The 21970-nt window shown below is 40.3% G+C and overlaps 1 protein-coding gene across 1 annotated transcript in view; it reads left to right on the forward strand.

Annotated features, from left to right (window-relative positions):
• Positions 1–10063, forward strand: part of LOC139648483 (cilia- and flagella-associated protein 46) — a 57440-nt gene extending 47377 nt beyond the window's left edge. Inside the window, exons 52-61 of the mRNA XM_071524621.1 lie at positions 1989–2068; positions 2445–2505; positions 2716–2748; positions 3174–3199; positions 4729–4811; positions 5482–5594; positions 8955–9036; positions 9234–9370; positions 9536–9637; positions 9898–10063. Of these exons, the coding sequence (XP_071380722.1) occupies positions 1989–2068; positions 2445–2505; positions 2716–2748; positions 3174–3199; positions 4729–4811; positions 5482–5594; positions 8955–9036; positions 9234–9370; positions 9536–9637; positions 9898–10007 (827 nt within the window). The 3' untranslated portion in view covers positions 10008–10063. The remainder of the gene's footprint in view (positions 1–1988; positions 2069–2444; positions 2506–2715; positions 2749–3173; positions 3200–4728; positions 4812–5481; positions 5595–8954; positions 9037–9233; positions 9371–9535; positions 9638–9897) is intronic.
• Positions 10064–21970: the final 11907 nt, after the last annotated feature.

The raw sequence follows: 21970 nt of genomic DNA on the forward strand, positions 1-21970 counted from the left end.
TCATTTCTCTGCGCCTGCGAGGACACATTAGAGCGGGGGCTGTTGAAAGTGCAGACAGGTTTGATTATCCAGGGGGTATTACAGGTAGATGGTGGCCTAGGGAAATGCTGAGTGAACTGTTTCAGCTTGAAGATGAAGATGTTGAAGATGAAGATGACCAAACTTGTTAAAGCTGCACCAGGCAAGATTTTTATGTAAAAATGCACTTGTCTTATCAGCCTAAATCACAAAATGGGTTTCAACAGAGATGGCGTCCCATCCCCACTAATTGAGATGCTGTAGAGTAGCCCTATTTGCCCAAATTCAATTATTGGTGTCTGGTATGGTCACTCACGTGACAAATCAAAACTCAAAACCCCAAGTTCTACTTGTGAGGCCCTCTTCAAATTTTATGTTATTTTATTTTTTATTTATTTATATTATCAGGTCATTATTGGTTATGCTTTAAAAGTCCTAAGAAAAAATGATGCTCTGTCCCTTTGTGAAACTGCATCCCTTGGTGCAAGTTGAGATTTTGGAACGAAAAGAAAGGAAAGGAGAGATCGTTGAATTTGATGTTGCAGACAGTTTTACCTTTTTAAAGGTTGAATCATTTGCATAACTTCGGTGGATATTCAAAGGTTACAGTTAAATTAGTGTGTGTGTGTGTGGCTGTCTTTGTGTGTGTGTGCACGCTTGTGTGTGTTTTGACTTGTCTGTGTGTGTCACTTCACACTATGCCACTGACACAGAGGCACAGAAACATGCATCTTATCACACAACTATCAATGCCTGGATTGAACACAAGGATGAGGATGACACTGGAAAAATTTGAAATTTTTCGGACCAGTATTACCATAATTTTGACATATACAGTTTACCATTGTGTCAAGAAGATGTAGTGCCCGAAGCCACTTTTGAAAGGGCAATTTGTTATTCCATGCGGTGCTTTGCATGAAACATGCACAGGATAAATTAGTGCTTACTATAAAAAGACTGCCTTAAGGTGGGAAATTACTTTTGTATGAGTGTCTGTTGTTACCGCCTCAGATTTTACCACAGCTTCATTTGTGACATTTTCAAATGTCTCTTTTGCTACTGTCAGTTGCTGATTGATATAACACAATAGTTATTCAAATTATACCCAGTTAGTGAAAGTTTTTTCCTGGGAAAATACCTGTACCTATAGAAACTCACCAACAGAAAATCCAAGGAATCCAAGATACTGGACACACTGTTTGATTTCCAAGTGATCTCTGGGAAGTGAAGTACAGAAACACCACAGCGATGAGCACTTTGATCTATGGGAAGTGCAGCATTGCTTTGGCTCCCGGGAATGGCTGCCCTGTAGGATAAAAATGTATTTTGTCATAATGAGTTGTTAAAGTGTTAACTGATATTAACTTTTGGGCACATTTTGATGAAACTTGAACTGTATTTCTTGTTTTTAAACTTAGGTTAGGTTTAAGTTTTGTTGTCCTTTTTTTGTTCTCCACACCAGAGAATAAGTTTGGTTGTTAGAGCAATGCATGCAATAGTTTTAAAATATACATAATGAGCCTTTAAACAAAATCAGATGGTGTATTTTTATCTAGCAGCACACTGGAAACTTTAGTTGTGGTTGTGTCCGAGTCTATATGAAGTCATTTGAAATCTCTTAGGGTTCAGGGTCATGTTTTCCTCAAAATAGATGGAACCTCTCCAAACTGAATTCAGTAAATTGGAGCTGGCATGAAATCTGGTAACGTGTTGATCTAATGCTGATGTTGATTGATCAACTCCTCAAGTTTAAACGATCATTGACAGTATAGAGAGGGCAACAGACGATGCAGCCAGGGGGAAACTTTTATAACAGTTCTCCAGTCACCGCTAAATGTCATTGACTATGCAAATATCGTAGCAGTGAAGTTCATGTTTGTTTGTTTTTTGTTTTTTTCCCCAGTCAAAATGCTGCGTAATTTTCCCCTCAGACAAGTGTATGTATCAGTTTTGCTTCCTGTTTGTGGCAGTTGAAAGTGACAACAAAAAGGAGACCAAAGGTGGCAAGGGAGCCAAGGGGAAGGGAGATCAAAGCAAAGCCATCAAAGTGGTGAGTTCAGTAAATTAATCTGGGCCTGCCAGATACAGGCAGTAATATTACTTTTACCTGCTGTCAGCACTGGCAATTATTTAAGTTCCTCCCGCCTCTCTTTTAAGTATGGCTTTTCAATCAATTACATAATGTGTTTTTGTAAAGATCCTATTTCTGGCTTCTGAGCATTTATCCTCTGTCATGCACTGCTTCTTCTGTTTTTCCCACCAACCCCTTCCCCTCTCGCTCTCATTTCCTCCTTCCTCCTTGCAGCTGGTATTTGTAGATGTAAAAGTAATGGAGACATTATTTGCATTTGTATGGATATATACAGTATACGTTTGTTGCTGTGCTTGGCCTAAACTATAATAACTTAAATTTATTGTTTATCCAGGCACCTGTGAATCGTGTCTTGCCTCCAAACGCCTTCCCAGTAGACACACGCAACTTCAAATGTATCTTTTTTTTTGTGGGTCTTCATGTAAAAATAGTTTTTTAAAAATCTTAGAAGTCTGTGGCTACTTTACTACAGATAATTTATGTACATATTGCATTCTTATTGATGATGTATGTGCCATGAATACTTTTCAATACTTTTAAATTTCATTTTTGCTCTTGGAATATGTTCTTTTTTATAGAGTATTATTCTTAACACACCTTCTAAGATATTGTTGACCCATACAACGAAGGCAACTTTGGTAAGTGAATGTAATCCATGGAATTATTTGTTAGTGATAAAGCTGTAAATGACCTCCAAACATTTCCTATTGTTGTTTTACAATTCAATACAGCCAAGCTACACTCAGGTAGTTTAACATTTTATTTAAACAGCGGTGTTCCAGATCTGCCCTTTAGATCATCAGACATTCGGTGTGTGTGTGTGTGTGTGTGTGGTGTGTGTGCGTGTGTGTGTGCGTGTGTGTGTGCGTGTGTGTTCATCTTCTCTGTGATCTGCGCCAGCTGCTATCCTGCGGGCATGTCAATCCTGACCGCAGCATCCAACCGTACGAGCTATAAAGAGAATCTCCCAATCTGGAGCAAAATATGACACTTATAAGCTTTCTGATAAATAATACCAATGTTGTCACCGCTAGTTTAACCATCTTATCTCCGCTTTAATAAGAGGGAACATGTACTGTACCGTGGCCAGTAAAAACGCTTGTTGTCGCTGATTATCAGTTTACAGCCCTAGCTTTGTTTTAGTGTCTGTATGGGTGGTGTGTCCAGGGCCCAGTTGTTCAAAAAGTTTAATCTGGATCAGAATGATCCAGATTTGGAAATCCTATGTTTTGCTATCCAGGATCAGGTAATCCATTTTACTTTTGTGCCGGTTTTTCAAAGCAACATTGGATTGGATCACCCTGATCCAGATACAAATTTTTCAAGATTACCAAATCCGGATTACCAGTGCTCTAAATGGGACTACATATCACAATGTAGGCTACTAGCTATGTAAAGAGCAACAGGTAGAATAGCCAGTGTGGGGTCACTTTAAGTGTTTTTATTTGAAGAGACAGAAAACAGCACAATAAAACAATACAAACATCCCCTTCCATTTTCAATTTCTTTTAAACAGTCAGACCCCTCATCTGACCCACAACAAATAAATAAAAACAAATATACATTATTCACAAATACATTGTGGATATTTTGAACACGTGTTTTAAATCATAAAAAGGCTAAATGTCAGCTAGTTAACAAAATAAAGAACGTTCAGAGTTCTTCATTTGTGAAGAGACCACCTTTTTGAAGGGTTAGAAACTACTTTTGACTAGTTCATCTCTGATGATTGTGTCATTGTAATTAATATACAGTGATAAATGACAGTTAAAATTAAATATATTATTTTTGTTTGATATTGACAGCTGTTTGGGGGATTATTTTATGGGGACAAAATCCTTTTTTTTTTTACTGTACTGAAAGTTTTAATAGGTAGCCTAATGTCTACTTTATCTACTTTATCACTGTAACGGTTAAACAAATCAAGTGCAAAATATAAATAAATGTATATATACTACATGATACAAATGTTATTATTTGACCAATTTTAAAGCTTTATTACATTTTTTTTCCCTGATATCCACTCTGAATCCACCCTTCTGCTGGGATCAGTATAATCCTGATTTTTTGGATCAAAGGTATCCCAATCCTACTAAAAAGTTTTGAACAACACATACTGAAGGTTTGATCCAGATCAAAACCAAGATTGGATTACGTGATCTAATCCGATTTCAGAATCCTTTTTTTCTTTTGAACAACCCATTTTGAAGATTTGATCCGATCCAAAATCCAAAATCCGATCAGATTACTTCTGAACAACTGGGCCCTGGGTGTTAGACCAGCAGAGATCAGGGAGTCCTTTTGAGGAAGCAGAATTCTACAGTGATTAATGTTCTCCTCGCTGTAACGTGGCCGAGCATCGCTGCAACCGGTCACGCCGTTCCCTCTTCTCTGATCTTAACCTTTTACAGCACGCTTCATGTACTTTTCCACCCCGCTCCTTTAAAAAAAGCTTTACTTTGCTGGCCTTATATGAATCCAATTACAATTCCCAGTGAGTGTCAAATCTATAGCAAGTGGAAGGTTTCATGAAGTGTGCATCTTGTTGTGTGTGTGTGTGTGTGTGTGTGTGTGTGTGTGTGTGTGTGTGTGACACAGAAGGGAGCAGTCTGGCAGAGAGGATGAAGAAGACTCTGGAGACCCACAGCCAGCATTTCACTCCTCTGTGGGAGGGCTTAATGGGCAGCAAACAAACACCCAGGTTAGAGGTCAGGGATGAAGGGTTCCATAACTATACACAGTAATCCATTAAGTAGTCCAAGTCAGTCATGACTAGTGCAGTGCCCACTACAGAGCGTTGTTCACTTGTTAATTCAAAGTTTATTAATATTGAACGTGTCGTGTGTCCAAATTGCACCAAATCCGACACTGCATGTCCTTGGGTCCCCAGCACTACACCCTCCAAGTGTGAAGTAGATCGGACGAACGGTTCTCGAGATATGCGAAGGACACACACACACACAGACAGAGATTCCTTGCTTTATAGTATGATGATAATGCTAAAATGTGTCACCTAATCCAGTCACATTGTACTATGTAGCAGTCCAATAAATTATGAGAATGCTATGATAACTTGAAATGAGATAATTCATGCCATATAAATGTAGAGGCTGTCTGTTTAGTGCAAACAGACGTGAAAGACAACACATATAATAGGCATCACTCTACAAAAAAAACAAAACAAAATTAATGAGCTGTGTCCTTATTCGACAGTCACGTTGAACATAATGTTCCAGATTTCGCCGTGCCTCTCACTTTGTCTTTCTTGGGTTTTTGCATTGAGCACCTTCAACATCTATTTGTTACGTTGCAACACATCACATCACATCACATCACTTGCACTCCACTAACCCTCATCCATGTCTGTCAAGTCTGTCCGAGGTGGAGCAGCTGCTGTGCAAATGCAGTGCCTTCATTTACCTGGGGATGGAACGCTTCATGGCAAACGTTCCGCCCGCCAAGCTAGCAGCCCTCAACCTGTCTGGTAATGTACTTGATACACTAACAATTCTCCATGGTCTCAGTTTGGTGTACTAACAAAGAAACACATTTCACTCCTGAGATATTGGGTGAAACCTGAAGGCAATTTTCTTTTGTGGTATCAGGCTTTCTCTTCAAAACAGGTAGTGGAACCCAACTCAGCTTATTTTGAATCTGCACCCGCCGACCTATTTTAGAGACAATGTGACCTCCCAACCTGTTTATCATACAGGCAAAGCCGTGATCCTCACCCACAAGTCTCATTAAACAATGTGAAGTACTGAAAACAATATTTTAAAAGTTTCTTGACAGATTTATTTCAAAGAAACTTCACAAAATGACGACAGCGGTAATGTTTTCTTCGCTGACCTGCATTGCATTGCATAGCTAGTGTCGAGATGGAAGAGAAAATTACAGAAACATTGCAACAAAATTAGAATGTAAAATCAAACAGAAATTTCAGTTGTAAAGCTTGTTATATAGGCTATCAAAACACTATCTGCCCTAATAGTTGTACTCAGTACTGTTGGCAGCAATAGTCCTCTGCCTGTTCTCTCCACAGGAAAGCCCATAATTTGAGCAAACAGACAATTTGACCTGAAATCTGAATCTCATTTCATACATTTTATTTGTTTTTTGTGATACTGTGTTGATCGCCAAAGGAGAATTTCTCAGAATACAAATACACAAAAATGTCCTTAACCACAACCATTAAGAGCCATACCACAAGTTATATACATAACATGACCTGTCCCAGCTATTTGTTACAATAAGCTGACGTTATAAATATGCCATCGCTGTAGTATTACCATAACATAACCTTTGACCTCTCATACTTGCAGGATATCAGTCATGGTGTCATAGACATACTGTTGATGCTGCTGCCACTATCACTGCATATAGGCCTTTTCAAAAAGATGAAAATTTATCAAGATAAACTTTACTCATGAAAAACATGAAACGATGAAAATGACGGAGAGGCAGATTTTTTTTGTTTGTTTTTATGAAAATGATGGAAGAGCAGATTTTTTTCCTCAAAATTCTTGTACAACTCTGATGTCCTAAGTGATGTACCTGGGATTTTACGCAATCCTATGATTTATTGAGTCTTCTAAAGCTTTTTTAAGAGGTAAAGGAAAGATAATGAATGATTGAAATTATGAGCAGGGTTGTGTGTGGTTTACGTAAGCAGTAAATGGAGCGGTAGGCTTAATCTCTTCAAACGCATCAATCTTTCATTCCGTGGGTGTGTGTATATATAGAAGTGTCCTCTTCAGCAGTGTGAAATCAATGGGATTTTATTATGGGTTCCCTGCTATAACATTTTCACAGCTACATGGAGCGCTTGTAGAAATACTGTAACTGAGAAAATCAAATGAGAATAAGAGCTTTATAAACCTGAATTTTAGCACTGGATTCAATTCAGTCGGAGTAGAAGTTGGTGAAGACGGTATCCAGTGATACCTGTAACTGCGGTGAAAGTTGTATGTATGTCACACACAACAGATTCAATATTTAAACCATTCTGCCAAGTATTCTTCTTCGTCTTCTTTAGAATTAGTATTTTGGAATAATTGGCGGTATCTGGGATCAGCAGATTCACATTTATTCTAGAAATATTTACAGAGTAGCTTTCTTAAAATCATTAAAGAACAATGTTTTGATTTTTTTTCTGAAATTTGGTTTCAAAGGTTTCTCTGTTGTCTAAATTCCAGCACCGCTGTGGTTACAGCACAGTAGGGGGACAAGGAGACTCCAACCTATCTCCCCTGTCTTATTTATTAGAGGAGGTCTTTTCCCTCCCTCAGTGTTCCCTAAATAAATGATAACCTGCCCCAAACCACCTTTAAGTTCTCCGCACCTTCAAACACATTGCACAAAACAAGTGCTCCTTGATTCCTTTTTCCTCCCTCTCCCTCCCCAGGATACAAAGGTAGTCTGAGGATGGATGGGCTTTATCTGATGTGATTGACAGAGAGTCAAGCTGGCCTTACACATCGCCCCGGGCCAGACATATGCGCCACCCGCTAGCCTGGTGTTAGCGCTGCTAACTATAGTGCGACTGACACCATGGTCTGAATTCCAGCTGTTACTTCACGACACACCAAAGCTTTCCTATTTAATTGGCCAGCAGGAGTATGATTATAGAAGGCGATGGCAGATTTGTGTTCCTGGGGAAAAAAAGGCCTATACATGCTGCACCACCTGCACCACATGTCCTAATATCTTGGAGCTGTGGGTCGCTGTTTGTCTTGGTTCATTCAGCATTCCACACCACTCTTCACTTCTTCTGCTGTAAACAAAGTGTGATCATTTTTCACTGTCCATTGGAGTCAGGCATGTATTGAGCGGTAAAACAAGATTCAGTTTACCCAACATTTTATGTGAAGAGATATACCCACATTTTCAAGCTGATGTGAAGGTTCATAAATTCATAGTATACTGTAGATAATAGCATGTTGGATCAGACTGATGTCAGCATGAAAATCCTTTGTTGTGTAAATAAGACCTAAATTAATATTATTCTGAAAATAACCAGTTTCTTAAAGGAAAAAAATCCACCCTAAAACACTTAAACCCAACAGCTGTTGGCAGTGTACCTTGCATTTCCGTTGCATTTTTGTTGTGTAGTGGTGTATTTTTGTTATTCCAATTCCAAACTGGCCAAACATAGATGACGTGATGTCATATTGAGCTGTTGATAGCAGAAATTTGGTCAGCTATGTCAAACATCAATGGTTAACGTCAGGTTTTGGTATGTAGACTCACCATTTTGCACCAGCGTTCAACAATCATACAGGGAGAAATCCATCGTAGAAGAGGCAAAGAGACCGATATCTCCACTGACAGTAGCCTCAATAGCCAGAATGCAATGCAGCTACAAGACATATTGCATATTGAAGGGCCGTGGCCGCTATCGCTGTTGAAGCCTCCAATCACATGTGTAACCCATAGCTGAATGGTCACACTTTCAAACTATTTATGTGCCCATACGCCCACCTTTGACTGAAACCGTCAAGTTGTCAAAAGTTATCCAGGGAAATGTAGGAAATTGCTAATTGAACAGCAAAAAGCAAAAAAGTTAACTGCAACACTTGATCACAAAATACCTCCTGGAATGTACTGAAATTGATATCTAACACTGCATACTGTGTATTTGCATTTATATGTGGAAGAGTAAGGTGGATTGTTCCTTTAATCACTACATCACCGATTATAGTGTGTCATCAGGTACTGTTTTACACTTTCATCGATCAACATTGAACATTATCTGCCTATTCCTGTAGCAGAGAGTTTGCACCAGAAGAGGCTTACTGTATGCACTCCACTGTCAGATAACGGCAATGATGTTTGTTCTCTCCAGAGTGCCGCTTGGCGCTACTCTTCGACCTGGTTCAGAACAGTGCCAGCATTCTCCGCCAGTCTAACCTTGACATGCAGAAGAGGTAACAGAACGGCTCTGTTGAATCACAACTTAGATTCAACTTTTATGTAACCTGACAGTTGATGCTTTGTTGAAGTGATTTGTCTTGCCTTGTCTGTATATTTCGTTGCTATGTCGGTAGCTTGTGGAAACAGTATCTCTGCTCTCACACTTACCTCCTGTTTCCCCCCGCCCCCCTCTCTTTCTCTCTCTCTCCAGTGCTGGACAACTTGCCCTGGAGAAACCCCTGGAGACCGCTGTGCTTTTGAGTCTGGCCGGGGTAGGCAGTATCGTCCTCAACCAGTGGCACAGCAGCCCTCAAAGGAACACACAAAATATGGAAGCTATTACGGACAGTGGGTTTTACACACACCCACACACCCATAAATAAATAACAGTTCAATTCCATGTGTCTGTCATCAGTATTAGTAACCATGGTTGTAAGATTGTATGATCAATGCTTACAGGGGGGCATCATTAGTGACAGTAACGCACTCGGTATGTAACACCATGTGTTGCAGATCTCCTGAGAGTCGGACTGACCTCTGGCCGGACCATCCATGCCCTGAGGAAAGGAGACGTTCAGGGTTTAGACAGAAATCAGAAGGTTACAGGATCATATGGTATACCCTACTTTCTATCTTGTCGAGCCCCACAATTCATATTTGCATTTATAGTCACGTACATTCAAGCCCGTATTAAGTCCCGTCATAAAGGGTAGTTCATAGAGACACTCACACTCTCACACACTCAGACTCTCTCTCTCTCTAGAACGAATCCAAGTAAGAAAAAATAAATCCATAGTTCAAGCTGGATATAGACAGAACAATTCAATATATAACCCTCAGATATAATTACTCCTTTCTCTGTTTTTCCTCTGCAGATGTATTCCACTCAGACTCCAAGGGAGATGATGCTCACCACAAAGTGGATCTTACACCATCAGCCTTGAACTGTATTCTTTATGGGCTCCCTAATTTAATTATCACATGATTTACTTCAGTTCCTCTCTAAATTGATTTGCATTGTTCCAACATTAGTGGCATATGTGGCTCAGTTTTGTAATGCAAACAATATTCAGAAATATTAGATGTACGAGGAGTTTAATCATTGCAAAGTAAAACATTCCATTAAAGATGACCCTTGATTCTTCACATGTATTTTCCACTTTCTTTTGAATTTTACGTGAATAAATGTTTTCATTTTTCCTGCTATGTTTTACTATGCTGAACTCAGAAGTGAGTTATGCAACATGCATGGCTCCAGAGGTAGAATAGGGCTGGAGCTCCAAGGTATGTTGATTCACTGTAATCCCTGGGAGAGGATAGCTTATAGAGATTCTAGTGTTGTAGTCGAAACCACCTAAACCGAGACCGAGTCAAGACCAAGACCAGAGCGTATCAAGTCCGAGTCAAGACCAAGACTTTGAGGGGGCGAGACCGAGTCAAGACCAAGACCGAAGGGGGGCGAGACCGAGTCGAGACCGAGACCAGACCAATGTGTGTCCATTTTCAAGACCATGTAATCAGAGTGATGGCTCAACATTTACACCATTTCTCTGCTAAAATTAAAAAAGAAAGAAAGCATTATTTAGGAATTTAAGTAAAATACAAATGGATGTACAGTATGTACACAGTGACAGAAGGCAATCCTTTGAAACATTGCAATTCGATTTCACTGACCTTTGGAAAGGCTCAAGACAGTGGGCAGAATGAAACAGAAGTGTTAAAACACCCTGAGCAGATAGCTTCACTAAAACATTCAAAATTATTATCAGGTTATAGCTGACCCTTGCTTTTATGTCACAATGTATAATTATTTTGATTCCTGAAATGAGAAGAAACATAAACTTAATGTCATGTATAGGCTACAAATTGTTTTTATGTTATAGTGTTTTGACTTTGACCAATGTGACAACTTGCCCCGCTCTCCCCTACTCAATCTGCCAGAGCCCTGTTGTGCAGACGAAAGTGAAACTTAAAATTCCACAATTTACTCTCCTGTGTTAGTAACGGTATAAACAGTAACCTGATAACACGTCTTCTGCTGCACTACAGACTTTAACGGTAACGTTATTACCTTGTGGAATTTAAGCCTAACATTAGTGAAATTATAATTTAACCGATAACTGTGTCGCAATGCTTTAATGCACCGCATTGAATTGAACGCGCCATGTGCCTGTATGGAATCGGTGCTTGTTCTTAGAACTGTTTTGCAAAACTCTCTGTGATTTCTGTAGGCAAATTGTATTATTCTCATTCTCTCCTCCTCAGCCACACATGGTTGCAATTTGAAGGGGACAGTTTTATATCCAATCACAGTAAAAAAATAAATAAATCAGACAATGCACCGGCAGGTAATGATGCTACTGCACTTATGGTCTAGACTGGTCTTGAAATAAAATTCCGAGTCCTCTTTGTCCGAGACCGAGTCAAGACCGAGTAAAAATGCAGTCGAGTCCGAGACGAGACCGAGACCAGCAAAATGTGGTCTTAAGACCGGTCTCGAGACCAAGACCGATCTCGAGTACTACAACACTAAGAGATTCACCTAGATGTCTTGTATTAGTAAAGTAACATTGTTACTGGCGGGAATAACATGGAGCAGCACTGTGAAAACACCAGAGTAAACTGGGATTGTGCTGGTCTGGTGGGGAAGCTGTGCCTGCGGTAGGCGATCTCTACCCAGCGGTCGACACTATCTGTATATTGAGTTTATAGCGAGTGTACTCTCTGTGTCGTTCGCCATGATTACCGTTGTTGCATTGATATGCTTCAGTATCAGACTCATGACACCAAACTGCTTCTCATCTTAGAGGACCAAACGCTGGCTGAAACAACAAGAGACCATGACCAGTAGTGGGGTATACTTTGAGTCAACTTTTTATTATGCTTCCTTATTAATTTGTGAATGTTTACTCAAGCTTTGTCAACTGTATCATGCACAATTAGTGCTGAGATGTTTAGTCTCTTATCTGGTATCTATGCAAGTTCTTCTGATTACATGGAGACCAGTGGTGTTGGGAATCAGAGGGCTGCTGTTATCAAGAGTCATCCCAGACACCAGTTCTCTGAAATCAGTGCTTTGAAGTATCATGGACCAAGTCCAAGGAGCTTAAACAAAAGACCTCATCTGAAGCAGGTATGTTGTGTTTTTTGGTAAGTTGACGTCAAAAATATAGTGTCAGATGAGAAAAGTGCAGCTTCAATTGTGTTTTTGTAGAGATGTTTAGTTGTTCATTTTGAAAGTTGCTACTACATGTAAGGGTGCACTCAACTTCTCATTTTGACATGCCAAGTCAAACCGTGTCAACATGAAACCCACCAGAACTGTCATCACTTTACTCCAGTTGAGAGAATTCATGATTCACCCTCTCAATTAAATGGGGCTCAAACAAATTTAATTAAATGGATTTGTGGTTGCTAATTCTAATTTAGGGGATGTGGTTATCCGACTATGGAATGCATCCATAAGCTTGTAATCCTCCATTTCCCAATATTTGTTGTTATATTCCACTGAATTTTAATCAAAGGATTCCTGGTAAACACACCCTTTGCGACTTGTGGGTGGGTGAAAAATATTCTAAATATTCTTACTGTAAGAACTATGTGACCTCAGGTTTAAAATGCTGCCCTATTTATGTTTTAAAGGGGGATACCAATGAATTATAACTATTCCTATGCTTATTCCTATGCGCTACAAACTCTCTACTTACACTCTACTTAAGTCACACCTGAAATTAGAAGATGGGGTGTGCAAGTCCATCCTAAGAGACATCACTTTTGATCCTATTTCAGAATGGAGACAGTTTGTTCTGCTTCGTTTGGCAAAGATCATTCTGATTGTTGCTCACAAGGTCACTTTGACAGTACACTTAAGATTATTTGGGTGTAAAAATAAATTTCTGAGTTGACAAAATCAGATGTATTATAAATGAAGCAGTGCCAAGCTATACATGTTAACAATGTTACTTTTTAGAGTCTTAGTTCTCTGGCTTTGGTAGAAAGATTTCGGTGTTCATAAATGTAGTTCAGCCATTTTTAGGCCACAGGAATAACATGAGAATTCCTGAATTAGTTGCTTCTGCCCTTTGAATAATCTCTCTCTCTCTCTCTCTCTCTCTCTCTCTCTCTCTCTCTCTCTCTCTCTCTTTCTCTCTCTTTCTCTCTCTTTCTCTCTCTCTCTCTCTCTCTCTCTCTCTTTGTATGTGTGTTGAGGTGAACACTCCTCAAAGATGCGTGGGAACTGCACAGCCAAGTTGGAGAGTACTGAAGCGGACAGAGGTACTGAAGGTACTGTACTGGTCAGGCTCAGGTCCAGCAGATGGATAAAGAAATAGGTATTTTACTCTCCTGAATCAGCATTTTGTCCTTGATCAAATAGGACATTTTGTTCTTATGTTCATTTATGTATGAGCCTATGGATTGGCCTTTTAAACTAGTATTCTGTTTAAGGTAATAAATGTTTGATGTTTCAGAGCAACATGAAGGGCTCAAGTCTCATCTCATTGGCTTGTAGGAGGACAAATCTCTATTGATTTTGTCACAGAAACATATGCCCGCTCCATAGCAACATTCAGTGTCATATAATGGATTTGTTTATGTTGAGCGCAAGGCCGGCGTTTCCCCGTGTCCCAGATCAGATATCAATAATGAGTTTACAGAGCGGCTTCCTTGCAGACACACAGTGGCTGCGGTGCCACAGTGCTGCTCATGAATGCAGAGCGCTCCACCCATTAGGAACAAATTGCTGGTGAAATAACATTCGAGAAATTATGATGTCAGATCATGCGTGCCTCGCTGAGGTCGGAACAGCTTGTTCTTGGGCTGATGACTTTCAGGGCAAGTCGCTGGATGCCGCTTTCCTGCCTCCCCTGCCCCGGACTGTCTGTCTGTCTCAGCAGTGTGGCTTCTTCTGCCTGTTCACCAAGGGAGCACTTGGCTTTCACCCCTCTGGGCAGCCAACAGATGTCTGTCTCACTCGCTGTTCTGCTCCCAAAGTTCAGACACACTCGGGCACACTTACACACACACACGCACACACACTGCTGAGCTTCACATCTGCAACTGATTGAAACTGATGAAAATATGGCGCCAAACACATTTGGTTACTGTGTTGGTCTGGTCCTAGGAAAGCCGTTGCCCAATGTAGGAAACAGTTCAGTGATATTAGACAAAGAACCAAACAAGTTGGTGGCAAACCACAAGGACAGTTTGGCTACAGGAGGCTCCACCAGCCAGTCCCTATCTATAGAGGATGCAGCCACCTCCATAACCCCACACCATGCGTTATGGCACTTACTGACAGTTCTATGTTGGGTGACAATCATTGAACTGTGTGAGTTATATAGTAGCCTATATACTGTCGGGTGCATTAGATTTTAAAAAGCTAATTGCGTTTCATGATAGGCTACATAACCTTTTCCTGACTTTTTCATGATGGTTTATTTTTAGAGAAAGATTGTCATTTACTGCAGTAAAACACTTCTAATGAGTTTAATAAAATTAACTTGTTTTTATCAATTGATATAGATGATATATGAATCCCAGCAATTTACAGAGCACTGCTTTGTCTAAAAGCTTGTCGAACACACACTGCTTCATCAGAAGCATCACATTCAGCACAGTGTAGTGGATACTGTAGATTGTTGTAATGCAAATAGAGGCCGAGTTGTAGTGTTGACAGTGGCAGGCAGAGCACATTATTACTCGTGCCTCACCATTAAACATCTTTTTAGCACACTCTCACTGAATCTGTGTCATGCCCCAAAGCCATAGGTGCACATTATCATGTTGTTTGTTCTGAGAAGAGAAGGAGAACCATGGCCTGAGGATGCTCTTCTAGAGTATGACCTTTGCCCTTTGCGTGTGTGTGTAGGTGAGAGTGAGCTCTTCCCTCTGCAGCAGACCTACCTCAGACTGGGGGCAGCCAGGAGAGCTGAGGAGAGGGAGGCCCAGGAGACCATCCGCAGACAGAGGTACTACTACAGCACTACTAATTGGCATTTTTCATTGTGGTAAATGTTCATACTGTATATACATAAGGGGCAGGTACTGTGAGAGTTGAGAAATACAGATGGTTTGCATGGTTGGCTCTATCCATGCTTTTACAGTAGTTTCGCACATAACGTGAAGGTAAGAGTTGCATGTCATTCCCTCTCTCTCTGCCCTGTCTTTCTTGTTTCTCTCTACTATGACTGTTCAATAAAACAGAAATGCCAAAAAAATTATCTTAAAAAAAACAGAGACGTGATTGCACTGAGTTGCTGGACTTTCCCAGCCATCCCCCCTTACAGTATTTTCTCACCCCTGAGTGCCACTGAGTTCATGTCAGGTGAGTGCCGGAGGCTGCCTTTGGAATTAATGCGGCAAGCGAGAGTCTCCCCCATGTGGAATCCCATTGACGAGCGGCGTGACTGTGACCCGAAGCCACTCTGATAAGTGTGTGATTGATGTAGCCATCTGAAGCATCCGTGGAGCCTCCACTTCTGTATTCAAGGCCTGAGCGGTCTGCATGCTAACCATGAACGCCTAGACAATGCGCTGATTTATGGTAATGCCTCACTTGACGACCATCCCTCCTTGGCAAAGCTCACGGTTTTGTTGTTTTGCATATTGGAGACATCATAAAAGTCCTTTATTGTTTGTCTGACTGGCTTTGTAGACAGATGCTCTTAGTGTTTGGTGTTCACAAACTAACCTTCATCCTTCCTCCTCCTTGTACCTAGCCAAAATTACAACCCCTGTCAATCTCCATACCACTGACAGGTCATCTCAAGGCTCGCATCATCACTCATCCTGTCTCTTTGTTCCTAGACAACTCATTGGCTCCCTGAGTGCTGAGAAGGAGGGACTTCAAAGCTCACTAACTCGCTTGCTGCCCAGCAAGAGAGAGGATCATCATGTGTTCCAGGCCATATATGCCACGCACCTCTGCAATGACAAAATGGCTGATGGCCCAAGAGAGAGACAAGCAGGCCAATCTTGAAAAAGAGGTGTGTCTTACATTTATTATTTATTTATTTGAGCATCTAATTTTAGGCATTGCTGGTGAAAAATCAGCTTGATAATGTCATAACTAATGCTACATGGCTTCCCAGCAGCTAGATGACAACTAAAGTGAGGTCCACAGGTGAAATTCAGCCCTCCACAAACATTCAGTACTGCTTTTTCCAAGGCATATCAAGAATAACAGTGATGATAAAAGACCCTAAGAAGTTATTACTGATTTTACACAGTCCCATTTCTAAATAATCAATGTCCAGTAGCATTTTTGATCCACCAAACATTTTACATTTTGGCCCTTCGCCCATCATGTCAAAAAATTTGGTTTATAATATCTATAATAAAGCCTGGTGAATTCCAATTCAAAATATCTAGTTGGTGCAGAAAACTGTGAGGGCAGTAAAGCAGATTGATTCCCTCTTCATTCAAAACAGAGAGGGGAAACACAGCCAGTAAACAGGCATCATTTTATTAGCAACATCATCCCATTTAGCTTTTTGAAAATTAGATTTGAAAGCAATCTGCCCATGCTCATGGAATGATGTAGAGGTTAGGCTCCCTACTAACACGCATTAAAATGGAACTTTTGCTGCTCCACATTCAGTTGAACAGCACGGCAAGAATTAGGCTCTTCACATTTGCTCTCCGGAGCCATAATCATACTATTCATGCCAATAAAAATGCAATTAGATGGTATAATCATATTGAAACAGGGAGGATTGTCGCTCACTTCCCTGAGGATATTTCTATTTTATCAATTTTGAAATTGAATGTGCTGAGAGATGCTGTGTAATTATATGTTCTGACACAGTTAAAGTAGCTCCACGCCGACTGTATGTATGATGAGAGTGGAGGACCTCCCCATTTAAGTCTCATGCCTGTGCACTCTTCAGAAATCAGAAATTCAACAAGGACAATATATGCACTGGAATTTGTCCTGGTGACAGCGGTGCAGAGACACTCTGACAACTTGCACAGTTTCATCGTACATACTGACATGCATGGCACAAGGATGACAAGACCTCACATACAATGCAAGGGGAAAGCACAAGACATACAGTACGCTCAACCATAAACTATATGCATAGTCAATGCATAGAATATCTACAGTATGTATGTATGCTTGGGTTTACCAATTTGCTGTTTAGGTCTCCTACTACACTAGGTCACCTAGCCAACAGAGTGGGAGGGAAATCAAACTACTGCAACTGAACTAAACTACTAAATTGAACTGTGTTCTCATCATCTAAAACAAAACCATCTCATCATCAACTTAAAAATTAGCATTGACAAACTTGGACCCCATAATACGGACCCCAGGTATCGATTTCTCAACAGCACCCTGACACTGTAATATGGACTCCAAGTCTTCTCAATGTTGTGTGACAAAAAGAAAGTGTGTCTCGTAATGCAGTCTCCATGAAACAATCCAATCCTATATGGAGCTACGGGGACAACAGCTGTATCAGCGGCAGCTAAGGCAGTGTATGACAACCCCATCACACCACCCAAGCTATCTAGTACAGCAGCTATTGATGTGATTGATCTCCTACTTTGGGTCCCAGCTGGAGTCCTTTCTCTTCAACCCGAGCCACCGTCACCGACTATTTCAGCCAGTGAAACTGCCGTGATGGCCTGACAATTGGTAGCGGTTTCAATTCTGTGTTCAGTATGTGCCATATTGCTTTTGGCACATACCACCGTGTACTGTCCTCTAAATATACACAGTGTTTTAAAGTGTTATCAGTTACCATAGCAAAGTAAATAAATACTGTATGTACTGGATACAAAGAGGTGATGTAATAGCACTTCTATAATGAAATCCTGTCACAGGTTTGAATATAGTCAAGTCAAAATGTATTTAAAGTGCAACATCACACCAAGTTGTCTCAGTACGCTTTACAACAATGAAACAACATTAGAAATGAATGAAACAACAGAATCAAAGAAAAAAAACAGACATACAGTATATTAAGATATTATATAAAAATGAAATAATATAAAACCACAAAAATAATGCAATGCAAAATAAGTTCAAAGCATCATTTGAAGGAAACTCAAACTGAACTCAGGTCAAATTGCACATTAGAATAAGCGCATAAAAGCAGTTATGTAATATATGAAAATTTGCATGTTGATTACAGCTTTTAATCAATAGAACACAAAATGCTGAGCGAAGCAGATAAATCACATACTTTCCCTCAGTACAGTATGTGGCAGTCGTCTGTGGCACACTGAAGCAGCCAGGTCGTTTGCATGCAGTGCAGTGCTCTGCCTTTTCAGGAATTGTCAAGGGAAATGACTTCTTTGGTGCACCTCTTTGCATTACTGCCACATTTTCAAGGTAAAAGGAGCCAGATATGGCCACCGCATGTTGTAATAATATTCATAGAAATAAACCTCTAATATACAGGATGACCTGACTCTCTGCACTCTATGGCCCTATGGTGTAGTGTCTTACCTCTGCTATATATTCATGCAGTGTATGCACTTCCATTTATACTCTCTGAAGTGAGCTGGAAACATTTAATTCAAAGAAACCGTTACCTGTGTGACCTTCTTCACTAACACTACTGTACAGCTCCTAAGTGCCATTTTCAAGTGAAGGTACAAACTGTTACTCTGTAGTGATGCTTTTGATATTGTATGCTGATTTTTTTTTCACTTCTTTATGATTTCATATAATCTGATTTGATGATTTAATGGTTTTATTTTGAGCAAAAAGCATGCACCTTGAAATACACATGCATATATAGCACACAGGGGATACCGCATAGAAGTATTAAAAATATATATTTCCAATGTAGACCCCAGTGGAAAATAAACTCTAGAATAGAGAGAGAACGTACAATACTGCAGTGATATTCCAACACCCTCCAGAATTTGAAGACAAATTGGAAAATTATACAATCTACACCCTGTAAGGGACTTGGTAAACAATAATTGGATGGCTCAAAGAGGGCTAGATAACAAACAAACACGCGTATCTGAAATAGGCTGATAGATTTGTCTGCCTGCCTGTGATTACAAGGCATTAGTATTCCACTTGTGCTGAAATCTGGGTAAAGACCTAGCAAAACGACTTCCCTCCACTGCTGTTTGCATCTTCTAATTGAAATTTTCTCTGTAATAAATCATTTTTTTGCTATGTGTGCCCAATTCAAAAATAGGGTATCATTTGAAATGTTTACCCTTCACCTGCCATTGATTCCCAGTAGTGGTTTTTGCTTTGAAGAAAGTAAATTGCCTGAAATTAAGTTTGAGATTTGACTCTTGATGCACAGCGCCAAAGCCAAGGCAAGTCCACCATTTTTTGCCCCGTTGGAGAATCTCACAAGTTTTTTTTCCTGTGACCAGGATAGGGCATTTATGTTATGAATCTTTTCTTTCCCACATGAACTGTGTGTGTGTGTGAGTCTGTCAGTATTCAACATTTATGGGCCAATTTAAGCAAAAAGTTTTAAAAGAGACAGGTACTCACTTTAATATGAGGATATTTCTGCACTGCTAATCCCACATACAAAACATAACGTACAGTAGACTAGTATTGTTAAGGTCAATTTAAAGGAGTGGTGTGTTCTCTAGCATGACACAACTGATATTTCTTTGGCCTGTGGCTCTGTTTCGCTGCAGATCCAAGATCTTCAGAGGAAGATTGACAAGGAGAGGAAAGGGTCAACTTCAAAAAAGGACGCTGCCAGAAAAATTCCTAAGTTTATCACACAACTCGCAAAGGTTTGCGCTCTCTCCCTCTCTCTCTCTCTCTCTTTCTGTCTCTTTCTCTCTCTCTCACTCGCTCTGTCTATCTACCTCTCAACCCCTATTCTCTCAACCCCTTTTGTTTGCTCTTTTACCTCTTTTACTTTTTTGCTCCATCTTTAATGTGTCCTCCTTTATTCCCATCACCTCTGCTCTTATACATATTTTCTCTTCCCCCTTCATCTTGTTCCGCTGTCTGACTAGAGTATGTACTGTACAGTATATGCGGGATGTGCTGTTCAGGGAGTTCTACCACTTTCATTCTGTACCTCCAAGTACCAGAAATGAATTAATTTCGCATAGTTTAATTTAGATTTCCCTTAACAACCTATCACGCTCAATTTTCTGTGAGGGCTCTGCTGCACTGCAGGCGTTGCTGCAGTGCTGCTGGATCTGCGTGTCTGGGTATGCTTCAAGTACCCATTCACTTATGAGGCTGCAGAGCTATGCTGTATGTGCTTCTGATTGTTTCTTTATAGTGGCATGTAGAGAGCGATAATGTAATAACAGGCAGATAATGTAATAACTTGTCAAAATTTTATAAAACATACCTTTAAATTGATAAAAAATGTAAGAAAAAGTACCATATTATTAAATTAACCGGCGTTTATTACTTCAAAATGTGTTCTTGTGTGGCCCAATGGTAGCACAGTGGATGTGAACCCAGGTTTAGTCAGCGTCATCTCGTATAAGTAGAGTAGACTCGAATGTTTCCCTTTTGTTGTTGTCCAAGTAGTCAGAGCATGAATTTCACAGTCAGGAAATGTTCTTATTCTATACGAAGCACTTTACCATATTAGTGTACGTCTTGCTTTCCCCAAAGGCTGCAGCTAATGTACATTACGATGTCAAGAGCTGGGCGATTTAATGTGCAATGCACGTCTGCTGCCTTTTGACTGTTGAAGGGCATGTTGAAGAACAGCTAATGGCTCGGATAGCTTTCTTTTGACATTTTTCCAATTCTCTTGATCTTCCCATTCAGTTTCAATGCTGTTAGAGCCCTCTTGACCTCAAGGTTACGTGAACACATATGCCATGTCAATGCCGCGTTGTCAAAACATCAAACACCATCAAAAAGGTATCTAATCTCCAGCTCATTTCAAGTATGAGCGTACTCATACAACTACTGTAAAAACCCCACTGCTAAAATCTGAGCTTCTCGCACTGGAGTATCGAGGCATGCTGAGAAGCTGAGTTTGTATTCCGACCACATTCCACTCTGTAAGTCTTCAGGCGGGAAGTGAGACGGGGAAGTTTATTCTCGTGCTGGAAAGCAGAGGGCACAGTAATTGAGTGAAAGGATTACAGAGCTCTCGGTGTTGTGAATGTTGTTTGGCTTCTCAACAGCCATGCCCGCCTTGTAAATTCAACTCTGAAATAGCAATATTTTCCAACAGAGCAGCACAATAATCCACGGTACAACTGGCACACAGCTGTAAAATGTGATCATAAATATGTGCCCGATTGCTACTCGGATTGCTTCCATGCCACTTTGACAAGTGCTAGAAAAGAGCAGGCTCATTTCCTTTGTCTAAATTATTTTTTTTATCATATTTCTGCTTTATTAGTTAACTGTTATGAGAGAGACAGGAAAGGTGCAAGAGGAAGAGGCAGTGGATGATGTGCAAGGAAGAGCTAGATTTGAACCTACAATATGACAAGTATGTGCTGTCGTGAGTGAGTTAATTTACATTAAAAGAGGAGGTGACAGTAATTCCCTGCCTCCCCTTATGAATCCATCAGGCCAATAGCAGGTTCAGCGCCTTGGTATCCACAAACTCCAAACTCTGTCAGGACATTGAGACCATGAGAGGGGAGAAGGACACATTTCTGCAGATACGCCACAAGCTCCAGAGGGTAGGAAGATATGCATTGGCATTGCAACTCATAAGCACTGGTGTTTCCATATTCCCATACCATGGTCATTGTAAATGAAACTGTTTTTTGTGCGTGTGTGTGCAGGAGTTATTAACCACACAACAGAGGAAGAGGAGTATTTTGGATGAAGCCATTGAACACATTGATATGTGGTAAAAACCCCTCTCCCAATCTCACACCTCTCTCTCCATTTCTCTCTCATCTCTTTTGTCACTGTCCAACTCTCGCTCACTCGGTCGATTTGATTTACTTGGCCATCAAACACTTATTTAGACGGTTTAGGGCAGGTCTAATCTGCTGCACCTCAGTGGAGAT

The sequence above is a fragment of the Centroberyx affinis genome, unplaced genomic scaffold (genome assembly GCF_046629955.1).
Source record: "Centroberyx affinis isolate AG114_WGS23_722 - 3 ecotype Tasmania unplaced genomic scaffold, CSIRO-AGI_Caff_v1 ptg001209l_1, whole genome shotgun sequence".
Classification (NCBI taxonomy): domain Eukaryota; kingdom Metazoa; phylum Chordata; class Actinopteri; order Beryciformes; family Berycidae; genus Centroberyx; species Centroberyx affinis.